Raw genomic sequence first — 19201 nt, forward strand, 5'->3', positions numbered from 1 at the left:
AGTCGGTTAGGACATCTACTTTGTGCATGACAAAAGTAATTTTTCCAACAATTGTTTACAGACAGATTATTTCACTTAAAATTCACTGTATCACAATTCCAGTCGGTCAGAAGTATACATACACTAAGTGGACTGTGCCTTTAAACAGCTTGGAAAATTCCAGAAAATGATGTCATGGCTTTAGAAGCTTCTGATAGGCTAATTGACATCATATGAGTCAATTGGAGGTGTACCTGTGGATGTATTTCAAGGCCTACCTTCAAACTCAGTGCCTCTTTGCTTGACATCATGGAAAAATCAAAAGAAATCAGCCAAGAACTCAGAAAAAAATTGGAGACCTCTACAAATCTGATTCATCCTTGGGAGCAATTTCCAAACACCTGAAGGTACCACGCTCATCTGTACAAAAAATAATACGCAAGTATAAACACCATGGGACAATGCAGCTGTCATACCGCTCAGGAAGGAGACGCGTTCTGTCTCCTAGAGATGAACGTACTTTGGTGCGAAAAGTGCAAATCAATCCCAGAACAACAACAAAGGACCTTGTGAAGATGGTGGGGGAAACAGGTACAAAAGTATCTATATCCACAGTAAAATGAGTCCTATATCGACATAACCTGAAAGGCTGCTCAGCAAGGAAGAAGCCACTGCTCCAAAACCACCATAAAAAAGCCAGACTATGGTTTGCAACTGCACATGGGGACAAATATTGTACTTTTTGGAGAAATGCAAGCCGAAGAACACCATCCCAGCCGTGAAGCATGGGGGTGGCAGCATCATGTTGTTGGAGTGCTTTGCTGCAGGAGGGATTGGTGCACTTTACAAAATAGATGGCATCATGAGGTAGGAAAATTATGTGGATATATTGAAGCAACATCTCAAGACATCAGTCAGGAAGTTAAAGCTTGGTCGCAAATGGGTCTTCCAAATGGACAATGACCCCAAACATACTTCCAAAATGGCTTAAGGACAACAAAGTCAAGGTATTGGAGTGGCCATCACAAAGCCCTGACCTCAATCCTATAGAACATTTGTGGGCAGAACTGAAAAAGCGTGTGTGAGCAAGGAGGCCTACAAACCTGACTCAGTTACACCAGCTCTGTCAGGAGGAATGGGCCAAAATTGACCCGACTTATTGTGGGAAGCTTGTGGAAGGCTACCCAAAACTTTGACCCAAGTTAAACAATTTAAAGGCAATGCTACCAAATACTAATTGAGTGTATGTAAACTTCTGACCCACTGGGAATATGATGAAAGAAATAAAATATGAAATAAATCACTCTCTTCTATTATTCTGACATTTCACATTCTTAAAATAAAGTGGTGATCCTAACTGACCTAAGACAGGGAATTCTTACTAGGATTAAATGTCAGGAATTGTGAAAAACTGAGTTTAAATGTATTTGGCTAAGGTGTATGTAAACTTCCGACTTCAACTGTAGGTATAACAACAGGTAACTGGACCTCAATCCAGTTTTTTATACAGATGCAGCATATTTCTAATAAAGCCAAATATGGTCTGTGTGCTCACCATTCCTCTGCGTGTCTAATATGGAGAGTGCTGAGATTGCTTGCCCAAATGTATATCTGGAAGATAAAGGGTGAAGCAATATGCAATAATAGGCTGAAAAATACTGTGTTAAACCCCATTAGTGGACTTTTAGTTCACTGAAAGTTGGCTATACTGTTCGTTAACATCGACATGGAAGGGTTTTATCCAAATATAATACGGTATAGTATATGGCAGGCTCTAGCGATTCTAGACGGCGGTGGAGCAGTGGTCAGAGTGGAGTGGAGTTCTAGTTTTATGAACGGTTTAATCAGGTCTTATCCAAACTCAGTTTTTCCCCTGCAGCGCACTTTACTCACGCGCGTATGCACGCACGCAGACCACTCCTCTTGCGTCCCGGTTAAGCCTCCTCTCTCATATCGATGCAAGGAGAGGAAACGCTCGTTTTATTTCATTCGTAAGTAGTCCTCCAGTAACCTCACCAAGAAGGACATCGACATTTTTCGTGGAGGACAGAGGACTTAACCCGTGCTTGCCTCGAAATTCGATGACGGAATCACCCAATGAGCGTAATCTATGAAACCCCAATCAGCCTCAGCCAGCCCGGTTCTTTTTGCGGTGTATGTGCACCTCGCCTAAACGGGATTGTAGCCTATGCGTAAGGAAGATTAGAATTGCATTATGAACTTGAACACTTTGATAAAAGTATGGGGATCAATGGCTGGGTGGTCATCTATCGGTTTACAATGATATAAAGCGCATTCCCGCAGCAGCTTGATCAATAGCCTATCATCTCCTGAAATCTGCTCTTAGAATAGGAATACAATTGTATGATTTGTTAACAGTCTAGCGTATATGGTCAGCATGTGGACGCTCATTTGTTCTGTCTTGAAAGAGACCCGTTCATTCCTTGCCACTGGAAGGCACACCGAAACCGCACCATGGTTCGATGCTCCTTGAATAGGCTACTCACCCCTGCATAGACCTGCTACAGAAGGCTACGGCCCGGTGTTGGAATTACAATTGGATTCAAAGAAATTCTGGAAAACAATCCAATGGACAATTACTCACATCTACAACGTAAGTGACAATTTTATTGTTAATACCGTAAAGCCTTGCCATCACTAGGAAACTGTATAGTGAGCAATGACATAATTAATTAAATATTGTAGCTCACTCAATTGATCACAAATGTTACCATTTGATTAAAAAAATTGGAAGATGATGTACACATTTCACATATAGGCTAGCAGTGATCTGCATTCACCTCAGCTAGATGTGATTAATGCAAGTGAGGTAGTGTGTCTTAATTGAGAATGTTATGTTACAAACCAGCATAATTTCCTTTAGTTGGGACTCAAGTTTGATAAAGACTTGGTTGTAATTATATTAGAATTAACTATACCCATTATTAGTATTTCGTTAACCTACAGTATAGGTTACATCAGCCTTGCTACTTGTCCCTGATATTCATGATTGACATGATTGTGCCTCTGGTATCAGAGCTATTCAAGGTGAACCCTGCTCATCTTAGAACAGGGTTTTTTGAACTTTTCTTGCCAAGGCAGGGACCCCCGCCCAGGCAGGGACCCCCGCCCAGGCAAACCTGTGTTGTCCTATCATCAGGTGAATTATAATTGCAAGTAGAAGAAAACCATCTCAAAATGAATAGATTTGGTATATTATTTTGACCTCCCCAGAGTTCATTGGAAGAGGAAGTGAAAACTAACATAGCCTATTAGATATGAAGGTAAAGGTGTCTTGGCGGAGGAGGGAAAATGTTGCTGCTAAAAAGTACATTTTCTGCAATTCAAAAAATAATTCTCCATTGAGCTGAGAGAACATTTTGCAGATTTGAAGCTGATTTCCAGCAATTCTATGCATTCTGCTCAAACGTTATAACATCAATGTGCATGGGTCCTGAATGCCCAGTTTTTGGAATTTTCGATTATCCCTGACTTTCTAGCTTTTATTTGATTGTTAGTTCTCAAATATGGTTTTGGTTGTTTAAGTTGTCACTGAAATGGCTTTTCTGTCCCGAAAATGTTCTAGATTTTTTTTTTTTTAAATGAAGCCATTTATCTATTTCACTAGAGATGGATGAACTGGAAGAGCTAGCATGCTAACTGCTCCTGTATACTTCCAGTCATTGTGCTAACGCTAGTTAGCATTGGCTCGTGAAACTACCTCTAATATTCTTCATATGGGACACAGATACATAAAAATTGTATCCATGGTGGTATTCTGTTTTAGCTAGCAATATTCATAAAAAGTACTATTTTTGATATATATATATATATATCCCCCCCAAAAAGGAAGCATATGTGTCTATTAGTAGTCCCATAGTACAATCCAATCTCAATCCAATCAACTGTTTCTTAAATTCATCAATTATTGAGAAGGTCATGAACTGCCTGCTGTTTTATGAGTGGCTTAATTAGGTCACTCGAACTGATAATGCATTGCCATGATGCAGGTTAGCTTGTGTCTAAATCCTGTTGCAACTTATGGGAATGTATCTGTTTAGAGGTCCAGTCAAGGATACAGCTTAATTTGCCATTGACAGCTTGCTTTTTTCATATGTTTGACTAAGGTGTTTAATTTTTCATTTGGTTCATATTTTTGCTTCTACTGGTTGAAAGCTGTCTTCCATTCTCATTAGTAAGCAGGTACTGTTCACATTTTGTGCCTTTGAAGGGAGCAGATGAAAGCTCAACCTGCCAGTTAATAGTCACTTCACTGTGGCAGAGAGGCAGCAGCTAATTGCTCCAGGCTGTACTGTTAAAGTTAGCTAGCCATTCAAAGTTGACAACAGGTCTTTCCCGTTAAGAGTTGATTAACGCACCCGTGGATCAGTCTAATTAACATAATATAAAAATCCCCATAAAAATCTGGCTGTTTAAGCTAGAGATATCTCTCATGGGCTTCGTCTCAATTAACCGCATCCACCTATGTCGGCCATCCGCACTGTAGCGTCCGAACGGTTTGGCCTACAAACTATGGAAAGATGAGGCTCTCACGAACACAATGGTGTTCTCCGTGCCCCATGGGACTTTTCTGAAGTCGGTACAGCCGATGAGCCAACTTCTGTCTCTAGTGTCCGAACCGTTTTACAAACTAATATGACCCTATTATGGAAAAGGGGGGACTCTCATGAACGCGATGGTCGTTTCCAATTGGTTCTACAACCCACACAAGTGTCATGGGACTCGTCTGAAGGTAACCCGGTACAGGAAGTAGTTTTGTGCCCCCCCAAAAAAGAGTTAAATATCTGTTAAAAAAAAAATATATTATTCCTGAGCTTTCTTATATCTCCTAGATATGGGACAGTCACTTCAAAACCTTAGTCAAACAATAAATCCTAAGGAATGTCTGTTTTTCCATTTATGAATGTGTTATTAAATGCGTTTCTATGGGTTATAGCAGTACAGGTCAAATTCAATGATTTATCAAATAATATTTGTATATATTTTTTACCTACAGGGGTCCTGACATTCTACCTCAAATAGCTAAATCATCCATGGTATGACAATCTTAAAACAATTCCATATGTTAGCTTAGTAGAACCCCCCCCCCATCCCAAGTGCTTAGACTTTTAGGGGTTTTAATATATCTCAACCTTTAGTAATTACACATTTGCCACTTAAGTGCTCTTAAAACAACTGCAGTGGAAGCAGAAATAATCAAATTATTTTCAACTTGGTTAAGCCCCCGGCCATAACCCTATTTGTGGGTTTCATCAATTAACATAAATGCGTTTTATGTTTGTGTGTTAATGAATTGTACATTTGTAGAGTTGCTGTTAGTTTAACAACTGCTAATGACAAATCAATTACTATCTTTTCATATTTTACAAGTCTAAATATGGTTCTGAAGTTTAGAGGACTACCCTTTCCTGGAATTTAGATGTAGAATAAATAGTGCCAAGTGATGTAAATGTTAGCGACCCTTCCTGGATCTGTAAACACAGTGGACGAGGTGTTCTTTGGGGTGGCATTGGTCCATGGTCATGGGCAGCTGCTGTCTGTGCTTCCTTACATGCAGTATCTTATTCATAATATTTCACTGGTAAGTCCATCTCCCACACTGAAAATGTCAGCCATCACATTTTGCAAATAAATACAATATATTTCTACTAACAGTATTCTTCTCAGATACTTTACTTCCCTCCTCCCCACCAGTCTGTTTATTCATTGCTGAAGCAAGATACCAGGGCAACAAATGCAACTCTGAAGTCAAAACTGAAGAGGAAATCAATATTACAGAGAGAATACAGTTACAGGCTTGGACCTATTTTATCCTACAGTATCTATTCTCAGTTCCTCTTCACTTTCTACTTTATTTTTTACCTTGATAGATGCCAATAGGAGTCAGTTGTTAAAATTGGTATGGTATCTACACCGCAGTTGATTTTCTGTTCACTGATGGAGAGTGGTTTGATTGTTAGTCATATGGGCAGGAGACTTTACTCTCCCGGGCCTGCGGTGGGATTGCACGGAGGAGATTAGGTGTGGCGGCGATGGTGGTGTCTCCCATAAGCACTGCCATGGGAATGGATCAGGCCTGACTGCAGCACAACATTTGGGAGTGACAGTGTAAGGGGAGTGATGTTTGTATGATGGGCCCTGGCGCTGGCAGGAGATTAATGGGGCCTCTCTTCAGTAGCAGAGAGGAGAGGAGCCAGGCAGGGCAGGCAGGCCTGATTCCCCTGGATCCCTGCCAGCCGCTGTGGGAGAGCCATGGGGCCTGTCGCCAAGGGCAGCTCATCTACCATCTACCCATCCACCCGGCCCCTGTCTGGACAGCCGCCTCAACCACAACATATTACCAGAAAGTGTCACATAATATGTCCAAATCGGTGTGTGTTTGGCCACTCCCACTACCTCTTAAAGACAAATTTCAGAATCTGCCAAATATGCTATTCCTTCTTAATTACCTTATGGTGTGTCTGCTTTGAGTTGCCAAGGGAACCCCACTGTTGGCTTGGAGACGAGGCATTGCAGAATCCAGGTCAAATCCCTATCTCCTATAACCCAATGTTGAGCTCATCAGATGCTCTCTGGAAATAAAGCTTCCTGTGTCTGGCTCTACCATGGAGGGGTATAACTATTGCATTGCAGTTATAACAGAGGACACAGCAATAAGCTTGCGCTAATATCTGTCCTTCTGATGATTTAAGTGTCACCATCAGGTACAAGATGAGGCATCTGTGTTATTATTATCCAGTTTTGATACGGTTGGGGTTTCTATTGCTAGTAGCATTTAATCATCTGTAGTTTGTCTTGTAACTAAGCAACATAAGTTGCTGTAATGTCTGTCTTTCTACTCACAATATACAGATGTAGGATCTTAATTTTGATCACTCTTTATTTGATGAGAATTTTTCTGCTTGGCAGGAAATGCAAACTTGTAGTGTATTCTAAGTTTAAAAAGGCTTCATAAGTTTTTAATTTCTACTTTAAAATATCAGACTGTATTTGCCCTAACGTATAATGTATCAACCTCTACAAAAAATATCCACGAATTATAATCCATATAACAATTCACATGTCCTGTTGCTGCAGGATTATTTTCCTGCCGTAGCAAACTGGCTCAAAATAAGATCCTACACCTGTACAGTAGGCTGTGTTTTATTAGACATTTCAATGAAAAGATACTGATTGAGAGGGCAATATACTGTAATGACTTGAATAAATTGACTTCCTCTTTTCCAACGTCAGAGTGTACACATTGAGGGGAATAGCTCATCTGTTTTAATTTATTACTGCCTGCCTGACAGTTGTTCACTTCATTGCATAAAATAATATGGAGGCATTTAGATATTAGTCACCAAGGGTGGTAAGTTTTACTGTCAGCAAGTCACAAAACGCTCTTCATGGGTTTACAAGCATTGGGCCATATTCTACCATTTAACTTCATTTATCCACTATAAACAACCCCTGTTAAAGCCTTCTAGGATATTGTTTCCTCCTGCTGAGTAGTTTTAAGGTGTGTTGAGTCTATTCTAATCTGTAAAACTCAATGGATAACTCAGAGTGGATAAGAAAAGAGAGCCAGCAATTACAATCTGTATCCCTTTGCCACCTGTGCTGACTGCAGAAGCACTGCATATTTCTCACAGCATAATCTCAATTAATTATCTAGTGCCTTTTCTTGCTTAAAGTGGTAAAGAGCTGTTGTGAGTGTGGTAAATATCCCTATCAGCCTGCATTGTGGATCAGGGTGCCAGTCGGCCATGTCTAATTGCATTCATTCATATGCAGTGTGTGGTAAGGAGAGCGGCAGAAAGAAAGAGAGGGAGAGAGACACCGTTGCCCTAGAGCACACAAAAAACTATACGGCCTAAACATCAGCACCGCAGGTAACTTCAAAAAAGCTGTGAACGAACTGAGAGACAAGGCAAGAAGGGCCTTCTATACCATCAAAAGGAACATACAATTCGACATACCAATTAGGATCTGGCTAAAAATACTTGATTCACCAACCAAGAATTCACAAAATGGGACAAACACCAAATTGAGACTCTGCATGCAGAATTCTGCAAAAAATATCCTCCGTGTACAACGTAAAACACCAAATAATGCATGCAGGGCAGAATTAGACCGATACCCGCTAATTATCAAAATTCAGAAAAGAGCTGTTAAATTCTACAACCACCTAAAAGGAAGCGATTCCCAAACCTTCCATAACAAAGCCATCACCTACAGAGAGATAACCTGGAGAAGAGTTCCCTAAGCAAGCTGGTCCTGGGGCTCTGTTCACAAACAGACCTCATAGAGCCCCAGGACAGCAACACAATTAGACCCAACCAAATCAAGAGAAACTAAAAAGATAATTACTTGACACATTGGAAAGAATTAACAGAAAAACTGAGCAAACTAGAATGCTAATTGGCCCTAAACAGAGAGTACACAGTGGCAGAATACCTGACCACTGTGACTGACCCAAACTTTAGGAAAGCTTTGTCTATGTACAGACTCAATGAGCATAGCCTTGCTATTGAGAAAGGCCGACGTATGCAGACTTGGCTCTCAAGAGAAGACAGGCTATGTGCACACTGCCCACAAAAATGAGGTGGAAACTGAGCTGCACTTCCTAACCTCCTGCCATATGTATGACCATATTAGAGACACATATTTCCCTCAGATTACACAGATCCACAAAGAATTTTAAAACAAACCCAATTTTGATGAACTCCGATATCTACTGGGTGAAATACCAGTGTGCCATCAGAGCAGCAAGATGTGTGACCTGTTGCCACAAGAAAATGGCAACCAGTGAAGAAACAAACACCATTGTAAATACAACCCATATTTAAGTTGATTTATTTTTCCTTTTGTACTTTAACTATTTGCACATTGTTACAACACTGTATATAGACCAAATATTACATTTTAAATGTCTTTATTTTTTTGGACCTTCTGTGAGTGTAATGTTTACTGTTAATTGTTATTGTTTATTTCACTTTTGTTTATTATCTATTTCACTTGCTTTGGCAATGTTAACATGTGTTTCCCATGCCAATAAAGTCCTTCAATTGAATTGAATTGAGAGAGAGGCAAACTGCTGCATTGAGCAGTATTAAATGTTCTTTCTGTGTAAGGTCTCACCTCTCTATGATTATGTGGCATTGCATTTGCATTACCTGGACCTCGACCACAAAGAACAGTAGTGTAGAAAGAATGGACTAACCCTTTACATTATTTCTGGGATAAAAACAAACAGATCACTTTTCCCCCTCAGGCTTGAAAACAAGAAACCATCTGATGTCTGATGTTTTGTGACAACCTAGCCTATTACTCCTAATAATTATAGCACCATGAAACAACATGGACTGTATCACTTGAGGAATTTCATTTTGCCCATTCTCCTTTCCAATAATTCTCAACTATTGATCCACTATATGAAGTGCAAAATTAGAAAGGGTAGGCTTTGGCTGGCTTGTATAGCCATGGGTTCATCCTGGCTCTGTGCCTTATTCTGCCTGTCTGAAAGGACAGTTGTTTTTGTATGAATCTACTGGCTTTTTTCTTCTAGTATGAGTTCCCACATTAGCGAGTAAAAGTATTCCTGCCTTTTGGGTTCCATTATCTCAACTATAGAAATTACGGAAATTGACTGGAGAAGACGAGTAATAAAAACTAATCTTTCTGCACGTTTTTATATTCTGAATCTGAAGGGCCACTGATATCCTAGGAAGACCCATAGCAACTTGTTAACCTCTATGGGCTAGGTGGGACGTTAGCGTCCCACTCTATTCAACAGCCAGTGGAATGGGGTGGCGCGAAATACAAATACCTAAAAAATGCTATAACTTCAATTTCTCAAACATATGACTATTTTACACCATTTGAAAGACAAGACTCTCATTAATCTAACAACATTGTCCGATTTCAAAAAGGCTTTACAGCGAAAGCAAAACATTAGATTATGTTAGGAGAGTGCATAGCCAAAAACAATCACACAGCCATTTTCAAAGCAAGCATATATGTCACAAAAACCCAAACCACAGCTAAATGCAGCACTAACCTTTGATGATCTTCATCAGATGACACTTCTAGGACATTATGTTATACAATACATGCATGTTTTGTTCAATCAAGTTCATATTTATATCAAAAACCAGCTTTTTACATTAGCATGTGATGTTCAGAACTAGCATACCCACCGCAAACTTCCGGTGAATTTACTAAATTACTCATCATAAACGTTGACAAAATACATAACAATTATTGTAAGAATTATAGATACAGAACTCCTTTATGCAATCGCTATGTCAGATTTTAAAATAGCTTTTCGGTGAAAGCACATTTTGCAATATTCTGAGTACATAGCTCGGCCATCACAGGCTAGCTATTCAGACATCCGCCAACTTCGGGCTCACTAAACTCAGAATTACTATTAGAAAAATTGGATTACCTTTGCTGTTCTTCGTCAGAATGCACTCCCAGGACTTCTACTTCATATTGGTTCCAAATAATCCATAGTTATTTTTGTCACGAAATGCGAGCGCATTTCGTGACAAAAAATATCTAAATGTTCCTTTACCATACTTAGAATCATATCAAACGCTGTTTAAAATCAATTTCGATGCTATTTTTCTCGTAAAATAGCGATAATATTCCAACAGGACAACGTTGTATTCATTCAAAGAGGGAAAGAAAAAAATGGTGAGGTCTCATGGACTCGCATCTCCAGTCTCTCTGTCACCAGGCAGTCCACTGACAAACTCTGCTGCTGTTATCTGCCCAGAGACAGGAGACGCGCCAATCCGGTTTCTGAAGGCTTTAGAGAGCCAATGGAAGCCTTGGAAAGTGTCACGTAACTGCACAGATACTGTAATTTCGATAGAGATGCAACAGAAGGACTACAAATTGTCAGGCAGGCCACTTCCTGCTTGACATATTCTCAGGTTTTTGCCTGCCATATGAGTTCTGTTATACTCACAGACACCATTCAAACAGTTTTAGAAACTTTAGAGTATTTTCTATCCAAATCTACTAATAATATGCATATTCTCATTTCTGGGCAAGAGTAGTAACCAGTTTAAATCGGGTACATTTTTTCTCCGGCCGTGAAAATACTGCCCCCTAGCCCAGACAGGTTAAGCTGACAAAGTCTGAAGTTGCATTTTAAGAATCATCCAATTTGATCAATGCACATCTTGTCTTCTCGTCAAATTAGACCTGACCTCTTTATTCTGTAAGTCTGGCCAAGCAAGACTAATGTACAGTATGCTGTACATTTATGCTGAATGTATAAAGAGTGGCTAACCATGTGCTAACAGGCAGCTGACAGAAGTGTGTAGTCTGAGTGTACAGACAGGGCAAGCAGCAGTCAGCTTTGATTTGTGTCTCACCAGGGCTGCCATTGGCCAGGCTTGGCTAGAGGGAAAGGCGAGATGAGGATGGCAGATAATAGCCTCTGAGGTAGATCTCAGGACAACAACACAACTCCTAGTCAATCATTATATTATGTCTACTCATCATGTGCCTGAAGACCCAAACATATGTGTAATTTTATAAAGCTGCGGTTAACTGATGCTATTGAGTTCACAATGTGTTTGAACACTATTTGAATGCTTGCTGTAGTAGGGAAGGCTGTACTGTACTCAAATGAACCTGTACACTACCTTGTTGTACCTAAAGTGAATGCTATCTCCTTTTGCTCTCCCGAAGGTGTAGTGAGACTGTGCTCCTGAGAATCAATTGGGGTAGAGTTAGCCAGCTAGCTTGAGTGTCTGGCTCATGTTAACTTATTTTGAAGAACTCATTCCAATACTGCATTAAAAACCAATTCTGTTCTAAATCGTCCAATTTTAGATAGACAGAGACCTAATTTAATTTAATTCCTGCTGATATAGGTTCATAGAAAATGACCTGCACGTGTTAGAAAAGGAATGAGCTAATGCATTAATTGTCAGAGATCACAATTGAAACACGTCCCGTTCTGCATGTTTCATTAACCTTTATTACCAGCTGTTCACTCTTTTTTTCAAAGTAAAGAATAGGTATGATGAGCTGAACACCATTATCTTGGATAAAAGCCCATTTGTGCTTGAGCCGAAAATGTGGTCGGAGGCTCTGTATGGAGGGTGTGACGCAATTGCGGAGCCTCCGGAGACATGCTGAGGCCAAATTGAGCTCTGTACCGCATCGCTGTGTGCCTCCCAAATTTTGTAACAATGCGGAGGGCTCCTTATAGCTCCGCATTGACATGATTGGTTGACGGTAGGTGGGTGCGGGAGGTCCTGCATAAACACAAACTCAATTCGCTGACAATTTCCTTCACAACAGCTCTGCTCAACAGCTCTGCTCTGCTCCACGAAGCGCAAGATGTATGTATGAATGCCCTGATTTCTGCAGAGGCCGTATCATCGTAAATGCTGCACTTCCATTGCAGACCTCTGATTTACAATACAACTCCTTTTACACTCTGTACAAACCATAACTTTGCATGATTTTCATGGCTTCTTTGTTGTTTTGATGGGGTATGTTTGTTATTAAATATCTGATCCTCTTGTCCAATGTAGCTCAGTTGGTAGAGCACAGCACTTGCAACACCAGGGTTGTGTGTTCGATTCCCACGAGGGACCAGTATAAAAGTATGAAAATGTATGCACTCACTACAGTAAGTTGCTCTGGATAAGAGCATCTGCTAAAATGAAAAGATTTAATAAAAAAAAATAATGTGGGATAAAAATAAATTATTTGACCTTGTTGGCTAGACATCAGCCTGTCATATTTATTTAAAAGGTGCTTCATTATATAACACTAATACAAACTCTTGCATGCAGACATACTTGGATGATTCACCTATTCTCTTAATATGCTGTTAATAGCTTGGATTTAGGAACTGTTGCTTCTGTAAGCTGGATGTAGAATGTTTGGAGGGTATTAAGCATCTACTGATATTATTTCTGTTTGTCACTATGTCCAGTATCTCCGAATGGTTGTGAAAATGCCGGTTTACTCTTTCTTACAGGGGCATTTCATTTTTTATATCAATAAAAAAATTTACATCAAGAATATCTACCTTTTGAAGCCCGTGTCATTAAGTGCACATCAAGTTTAATGTTTTTATTGTCACGTGCACAAGTACAGTGAAATGTTATTTTTGCTTGCTCTTTCCCAACAATGCAGTAATCAGTAGAGGAAATGTGAGTAGGCATCAGGATATATGATAAACAGAGTAGCAGCAGCATGGAGTGCATTCGGGAAAGTGTTCCGACCCCTTCCCTTATTCTAAAATTGATTAAATAGTTTGTTTTTTCTCATTAATCTACACACAATACCCCATAATGATAAAAAGTCAAGGGGTCTGAATACATTCCGAATGCACTGTATGTGAGTGTGTGCGTGCGTGTTAGTATGAATGTGTGGGTGTTATCTACAGTACCAGTCAAAAGTTTGGACACACCTACTCATTCCAGGGGTTTTCTTGATTTTTTAAAACTATTTTCTACATTCTAGAATAATAGGTAAGACATCAAAACTATGAAATAACACATATGGAATCATGTAGTAACCAAAAAAAGTGTTTAACAAATATTTGAGGTTCTTCAAAGTAGCTACCCTTCACCCAACATTTTGGAATGAGATGTTCGACGAGCAGGTGTCCACATACTTTTGGTCATCACCCTCAGTGAGGTGAGAGAGAAAACGAAGCAGAATATATTCTCCTTTTTCCTCCTTTTTCTCAGTGCTATTATTCTACAATGTAGAAAAAGGTAAAAATAAAGAACAACCCTTGAATGAGTAGGTGTGTCCAAACTTTTGACTGGTACTGTATATATTCTTCTCCTTTTTCTCTCTCGCCTCACTGCGGGTGTGAGGGTGACACACAGCAATGTGGATTTATTCAGTGGTACGTGAAAAGCCATCATGGTTGGGGTCTTTATAGCAAAGCTGTACTTCCACAAGTATGAAAATTGTATACATAGCCACGGTTGTTGTCAAGGAGGAAGTGAGGACTTCAATAGAAAGTAGAGGTTGATTCAACCTACATTCTGTCAAGTGCATGAATATACCACATACATTAGGAGTATGACTCTAGCTACTACATGTCATTTGCATTGCTTGCTGTTTGGGGTTTTAGGCTGGGTTTCTGTACAGCACTTTGACATCGGCTGATGTAAAAAGGGCTTTATAAATACATTTGGTTGATTTGATAAGATGCAACTGTGATGCAATGTAATTTCCACATGAATCATGGCTGATGGCCTTCAACAATGAGCTCTGGGGTTGTAATAACCTCACATGTTTCTGGTTAGTGGTTCTACGGCTGGTTGATGGGTGTTGTGGGTGGCATTAGTGGTCCTTAGAGAGGGAGGATCTGTGAAGAATGCTGACCGGACGGTTCAATTCAGAGAACGCTTTACATTGCTGCTGTGTAATTCCACTATTCTCCCAGATTACAGGGCACCTTAAACCATCCTTGCCTTCTCTCTGCAGGGCCCTATCAGGATGGAGATGTCATGCTCTGCTCAGGCCTGAGGGAATGGCACAACACTCTGTAATAACACTTTTGAGATGAAAAGGAAGAGAAATACACTGCTTCAGAGCACTAGCAGGATTTGAACACAGATTTGGCTCATTCGTCCAATCAGTCACTGTCATCTCTTTTTGTAGTAACAATAACAAATAGTGACATTTTGACATTGTAAGATTTGACTAATGTTTTGAGTTGTGCCTAATTCCCCAGTGCTCAAATTAGATATTAGATAGGGTGGATTACTTCATAATACCCCATTTAATCAGCGCTATATGAAGAAAAATAATGGAGGAATCAAAGATACGGTATTGGACAAGTTTTACAAGGTTTCTTATAACTTTCCAGAGATTGTTCTCCCTGGTCACTCATTCCAGCTCTCAGAACAACTCACAGTTCTGAATCTAGACCGAGTTCATAGAGTTCATTCACTTAAACTGTAGGTATCAGTATATCGAAAGCGGTCCTTTTCTGCTGAGGAAGCATGTTCTGTTTTAGATGTGCTTGTATGATGACGCGCTATTGAATGGAGCTCATTCCATTGACCTGTCATTACACCTGACTCTCCCATTGGATTTCATTTTTTAAATGATGTTATTTGAGAGGTGCAGCACTTGAGTCCGTAGTGCTGCTATAAACAGTGGAGATACTGTACAGTGAGCTCCAAAAGTATTGGGACAGTGACAATTGCTGTTGTTTTGGCTCTGTACTCCCGCACTTTGGATTTGAAATTATAGAGTGACTATGAGGTTAAAGTCCAGACTGTCGAGTGAACCGTTTAGAAATTACAGCACTTTTTGTACATAGTCCATTTTAAGGGACCAAAACTATTGGGACAAATTCACTTATACGTGTATTAAAGTAGTAAAAAGTTAAATATTTGGTCCCATATTCATAGCACGCAATGACTACATCAAGTTTGTGACTACAAATTTGTTGGTTGCATTTGCTGTACTTGTTGGTTGTGTTTCAGATTATTTTGTGCCCAATAGAAACCTGTTGGGCAGAAAATATGGTCATAACACTGTCATGACATATATTTCGACCTGTTGTGACATATATTGAGTTATTTTATGGCTGGTTATGTCACCTACAGTTGAAGTCGGAAGTTTACATACACCATAGCCAAATACATTTAAACTCAGTTTTTCACAATTCCTGACATTTAATCCAAGTAACAATTCTCTGTTTTAGGTCAGTTAGGATCCCCATTTCATTTTAAGAATGTGTAATGTCAGAATGATAGTAGAGTGATTTATTTCAGCTTTTATTTCTTTCATCACATTCCCAGTGGGTCAGAAGTTTACATACACTCAATTAGTATTTGGTAGCATTGCCTTTAAATTGTTTAACTTGGGTCAAACATTTCAGGTAGCCTTCCACAAGCTTCCCACAATAAGTTGGGTGAATTTTGGCCCATTCCTCCTGACAGAGCTGGTGTAACTGAGTCAGGTTTGTAGGCCTCCTTGCTCGCACATACTTTTTCAGTTCTGCCCACAAACTTTCTATCGGATTGAGGTCAGGGCTTTGTGATGGCCACTCCAATACCTTGACTGACTTTGTTGTCCTTAAGCCATTTTGCCACAACTTTGGAAGTATGCTTGGGGTCATTGTCCATTTGGAAGACCCATTTGCGACCAAGATTTAACTTCCTGACTGATGTCTTGAGATGTTGCTTCAATATATCCACATAATTTTCCTCCCTCATGATGCCATCTATTTTGTGAAGTGCACCAGTCCCTCCTGCAGCAAAGCACCCCCACAACATGATGCTGCCACCCCCGTGCTTCACGGTTGGGATGGTGTTCTTCGGCTTGCAAGCCTCCCCTTTCTCCTCCAAACATCATGATGGTCATTATGGCCAAAAAGTTATATTTTAGTTTCATCAGACCAGAGGACATTTCTCCAAGAAGTACGATCTTTGTCCCCATGTGCAGTTGCAAACCGTGGTCTTGCTTTTTTATGGCGGTTTTGGAGCAGTGGCTTCTTCCTTGCTGAGCGGCCTTTCAGGTTATGTCGATATAGGACTCGTTTTACTGTGGATATAGATACTTTTGTACCTATTTCCTCCAGCATCTTCACAAGATCCTTTGCTGTTGTTCTGGGATTGATTTGCACTTCTGGAATTTTCCAAGCTGTTTAAAGGCACAGTCATTTTAGTGTATGTGAACTTCTGACCCACTGGAATTGTTATACAGTGCATTATAAGTGAAATAATCTGTCTGTAAACAATTGTAGGAAAAATGACTTGTCATGCACAAAGTAGATGTCCTAACCGACTTGCCAAACTATAGTTTGTTAACAAGAAATTTGTGGAGTGGTTGAAAACGAGTTTTAATGACTCCAACCTAAGTGTATGTACATAAGGGTCTAAAAACTCACAAAATCTTCCTTGCCCGTGACGTGTTATGTGTGTTGCACAGTCTTCCAGTAATGTTGAAATAAATAATACTATTTTTATATCTTAGGGTTGTGTGATCGGTTCCACCAACAGCGTTGATTGGTACCAATGCAATCAGCATAACAGGGAAGGGGAGGGGATAAACCATATTACCCAACAAACAAAAGAATGTCACGTTATTATGATGTCCCATTCTAAGTGTTGCCCGCTGGGTGAGCACAAATGAAAGTCATCATAGTCATTCTGTGAATGAAGATGTGCATTGTTTGCATCTTCTGTAAAGCAGTCTTATCTATCTTTGTATCAGTCTTTGCATTTAGCTTCATACCATTATATTGCACTGCATAGAATTCTGAAGTAGGTTAAAGTAAAATCTGAGATAAATAATATATGTTATAAATTCTTGCATGGCCTGCTGCTAATCATAATAGTTTCATGAAATATAGTAAAGGATTTTTCATTCTCAGTGCTTAACCTTGTCAAGTTTTGGCGAACACATAATGTAGAATTTACTGTAGCTTTTATAGTATCAAGGACAGGGGTTCATGAATTGCTCGTTTTGGTTTTCTAAAATCCTATCCTTTGCACATTGTTGCTGTCAGAGTGATTTCAGGCCAGTCCATTGGGTAGCAGCTAAGGTAGAGCGAGCTTTTATTTTGTGATGGAATTTTGGCAATGGTTTCACTTGACATCGGAGAGCCCTGCGACTGCTTTGTATTGTTTTAGTCAGTTCCTAGTTTTTGTCCTCCTGTACCAGTTTAGACATCATGTTTTTGTTGCAAATATTGTTATAAGAAATCAAAGCATACTGGATTGGGTCTGTTTTCTTCTTTAATCCTTTCCCAGAGTTCTGAATGGTATGGCCCGCTGCGTCACCACTGGAATCCCAATTAGACAATGCAGGTTGATTATTTGCCAATCCCTCGTTCCCCAGCCTGCCTTCTAATGCACACTGTTGACCAGCCTTTCCTCTCTTTCAGTTCACTCACGTCAACATCAAATCACTATTTTCTGATAAAAAACAAAAAATTAAACATTAGCTTTTCTCCAGCTTATTAGAAATATTTTCATCATTCGTGTGGTGATGTAAGGACAGTAATTTAGCAGAAGCTCTCCTCTGTCAGTCCCAAATCATGGAGGTGTCAGTGGAGAACTTCACTGATTAAGTGTAACAGGATTTTGATCACCAGAATCAGTTTTGTAGATCACCAGTCACTCTCAGGGTGAAGCTCGTGCGAGGAGGAGAAGAAGAGAGCTTGATGCTCTCCAACAGAGCCATTTTTAAACTTGCTTTGGATTATCTCTGAAAGTGGTTCTAGGCCACTCAGGAGAATGAAGTATCATGTGAGAGCCTGCATGCTCAGGCAGCATATCTACTACATTAGCTATGCACTGGAAAGTCGTCGATAAAAAACATTATTCCTTTAATTATTTCTAAGTGGGGCTTTTAAGTTTTTGTTTTGATGTTTATAAAGGCCCTGTATTAATTATTTCCTCTTAACTGCTGCTGGGCAGCAACTAAGTCCAAGTGTATCAGCGTTGTTTGTTACAGCCATCTATAACACCGGCGGAGATCACTGTAGTGGTAAAACAGATTTACAAAGCCTTGTTGATGATATGTTCCGAAGCCACAAGCACTAGTTACTGTTGTGCTGCTTATCAGGCCTGGGCCACTCTGTGGTACAGAGACAGTCTGGTGTCAGGTCCCTTGTTGTCTAACATGGACCTGATTACTGCTGCCTCAATGAGATTGCAGGCTGTTTCAGCTACCTCCAAGCAACTTTCATGTCTCCTCACAACACACACACACACACGGTTCCCCTCTCAGGCAGATTGGGATGTGAAGTGGGACAGGCTTAGTGTACAGTGCATTTGGAAAGTATTCAGACCCTTTGACTTTTTCCACATTTTGTTACGTTACAGCCTTATTCTAAAATTGATTCAATTCATTGTTTTCCTCATTAACTACACACAATACCCCCTAATTGCAAAGTGAAAACAGGTCAAATAAATTATCAAAATACTGAAATACCTTATTTACATAAGTATTCAGACCCTTTGCTATGAGACACGAAATTGAGCTCAGGTGCATCCTGTTTCCATTGATCAACCTGACAGAGCTTGAGAGGATCTGCAGAGAAGAATGGGAGAAACTCCCCAAATTCAGGTTTGCCAAGCTTGTAGCGTTATACCCAAGAAGACTCGAGGCTGTAATAGCTGACAAAGGTGCTTCAACAAAGTACTGATTAAGGGGTCTGAATACTTATGTAAATGTGTGATATTTCAGTTTTTAATTT

At 39.9% G+C, this 19201-nt stretch overlaps 1 protein-coding gene across 12 annotated transcripts in view; it reads left to right on the forward strand.

The window, feature by feature from the left end:
• Window positions 1-19201, forward strand: part of LOC115192516 (leucine-rich repeat-containing protein 7-like) — a 204044-nt gene that overhangs the window by 85442 nt on the left and 99401 nt on the right. For 11 of the 12 annotated variants that reach the window (XM_029751114.1, XM_029751120.1, XM_029751124.1 and 8 more), the window contains exon 1: window positions 1931-2593. The exons of the other annotated variant lie outside the window; for it this stretch is intronic. In XM_029751114.1, the coding sequence (XP_029606974.1) occupies window positions 2569-2593 (25 nt within the window). In that variant the 5' untranslated portion in view covers window positions 1931-2568. Of the gene's footprint in view, window positions 1-1930; window positions 2594-19201 lie in introns of those variants that run through there. 12 annotated transcript variants of the gene reach the window in all.

Source organism: Salmo trutta, chromosome 4 (assembly GCF_901001165.1).
Source record: "Salmo trutta chromosome 4, fSalTru1.1, whole genome shotgun sequence".
NCBI lineage: Eukaryota > Metazoa > Chordata > Actinopteri > Salmoniformes > Salmonidae > Salmo > Salmo trutta.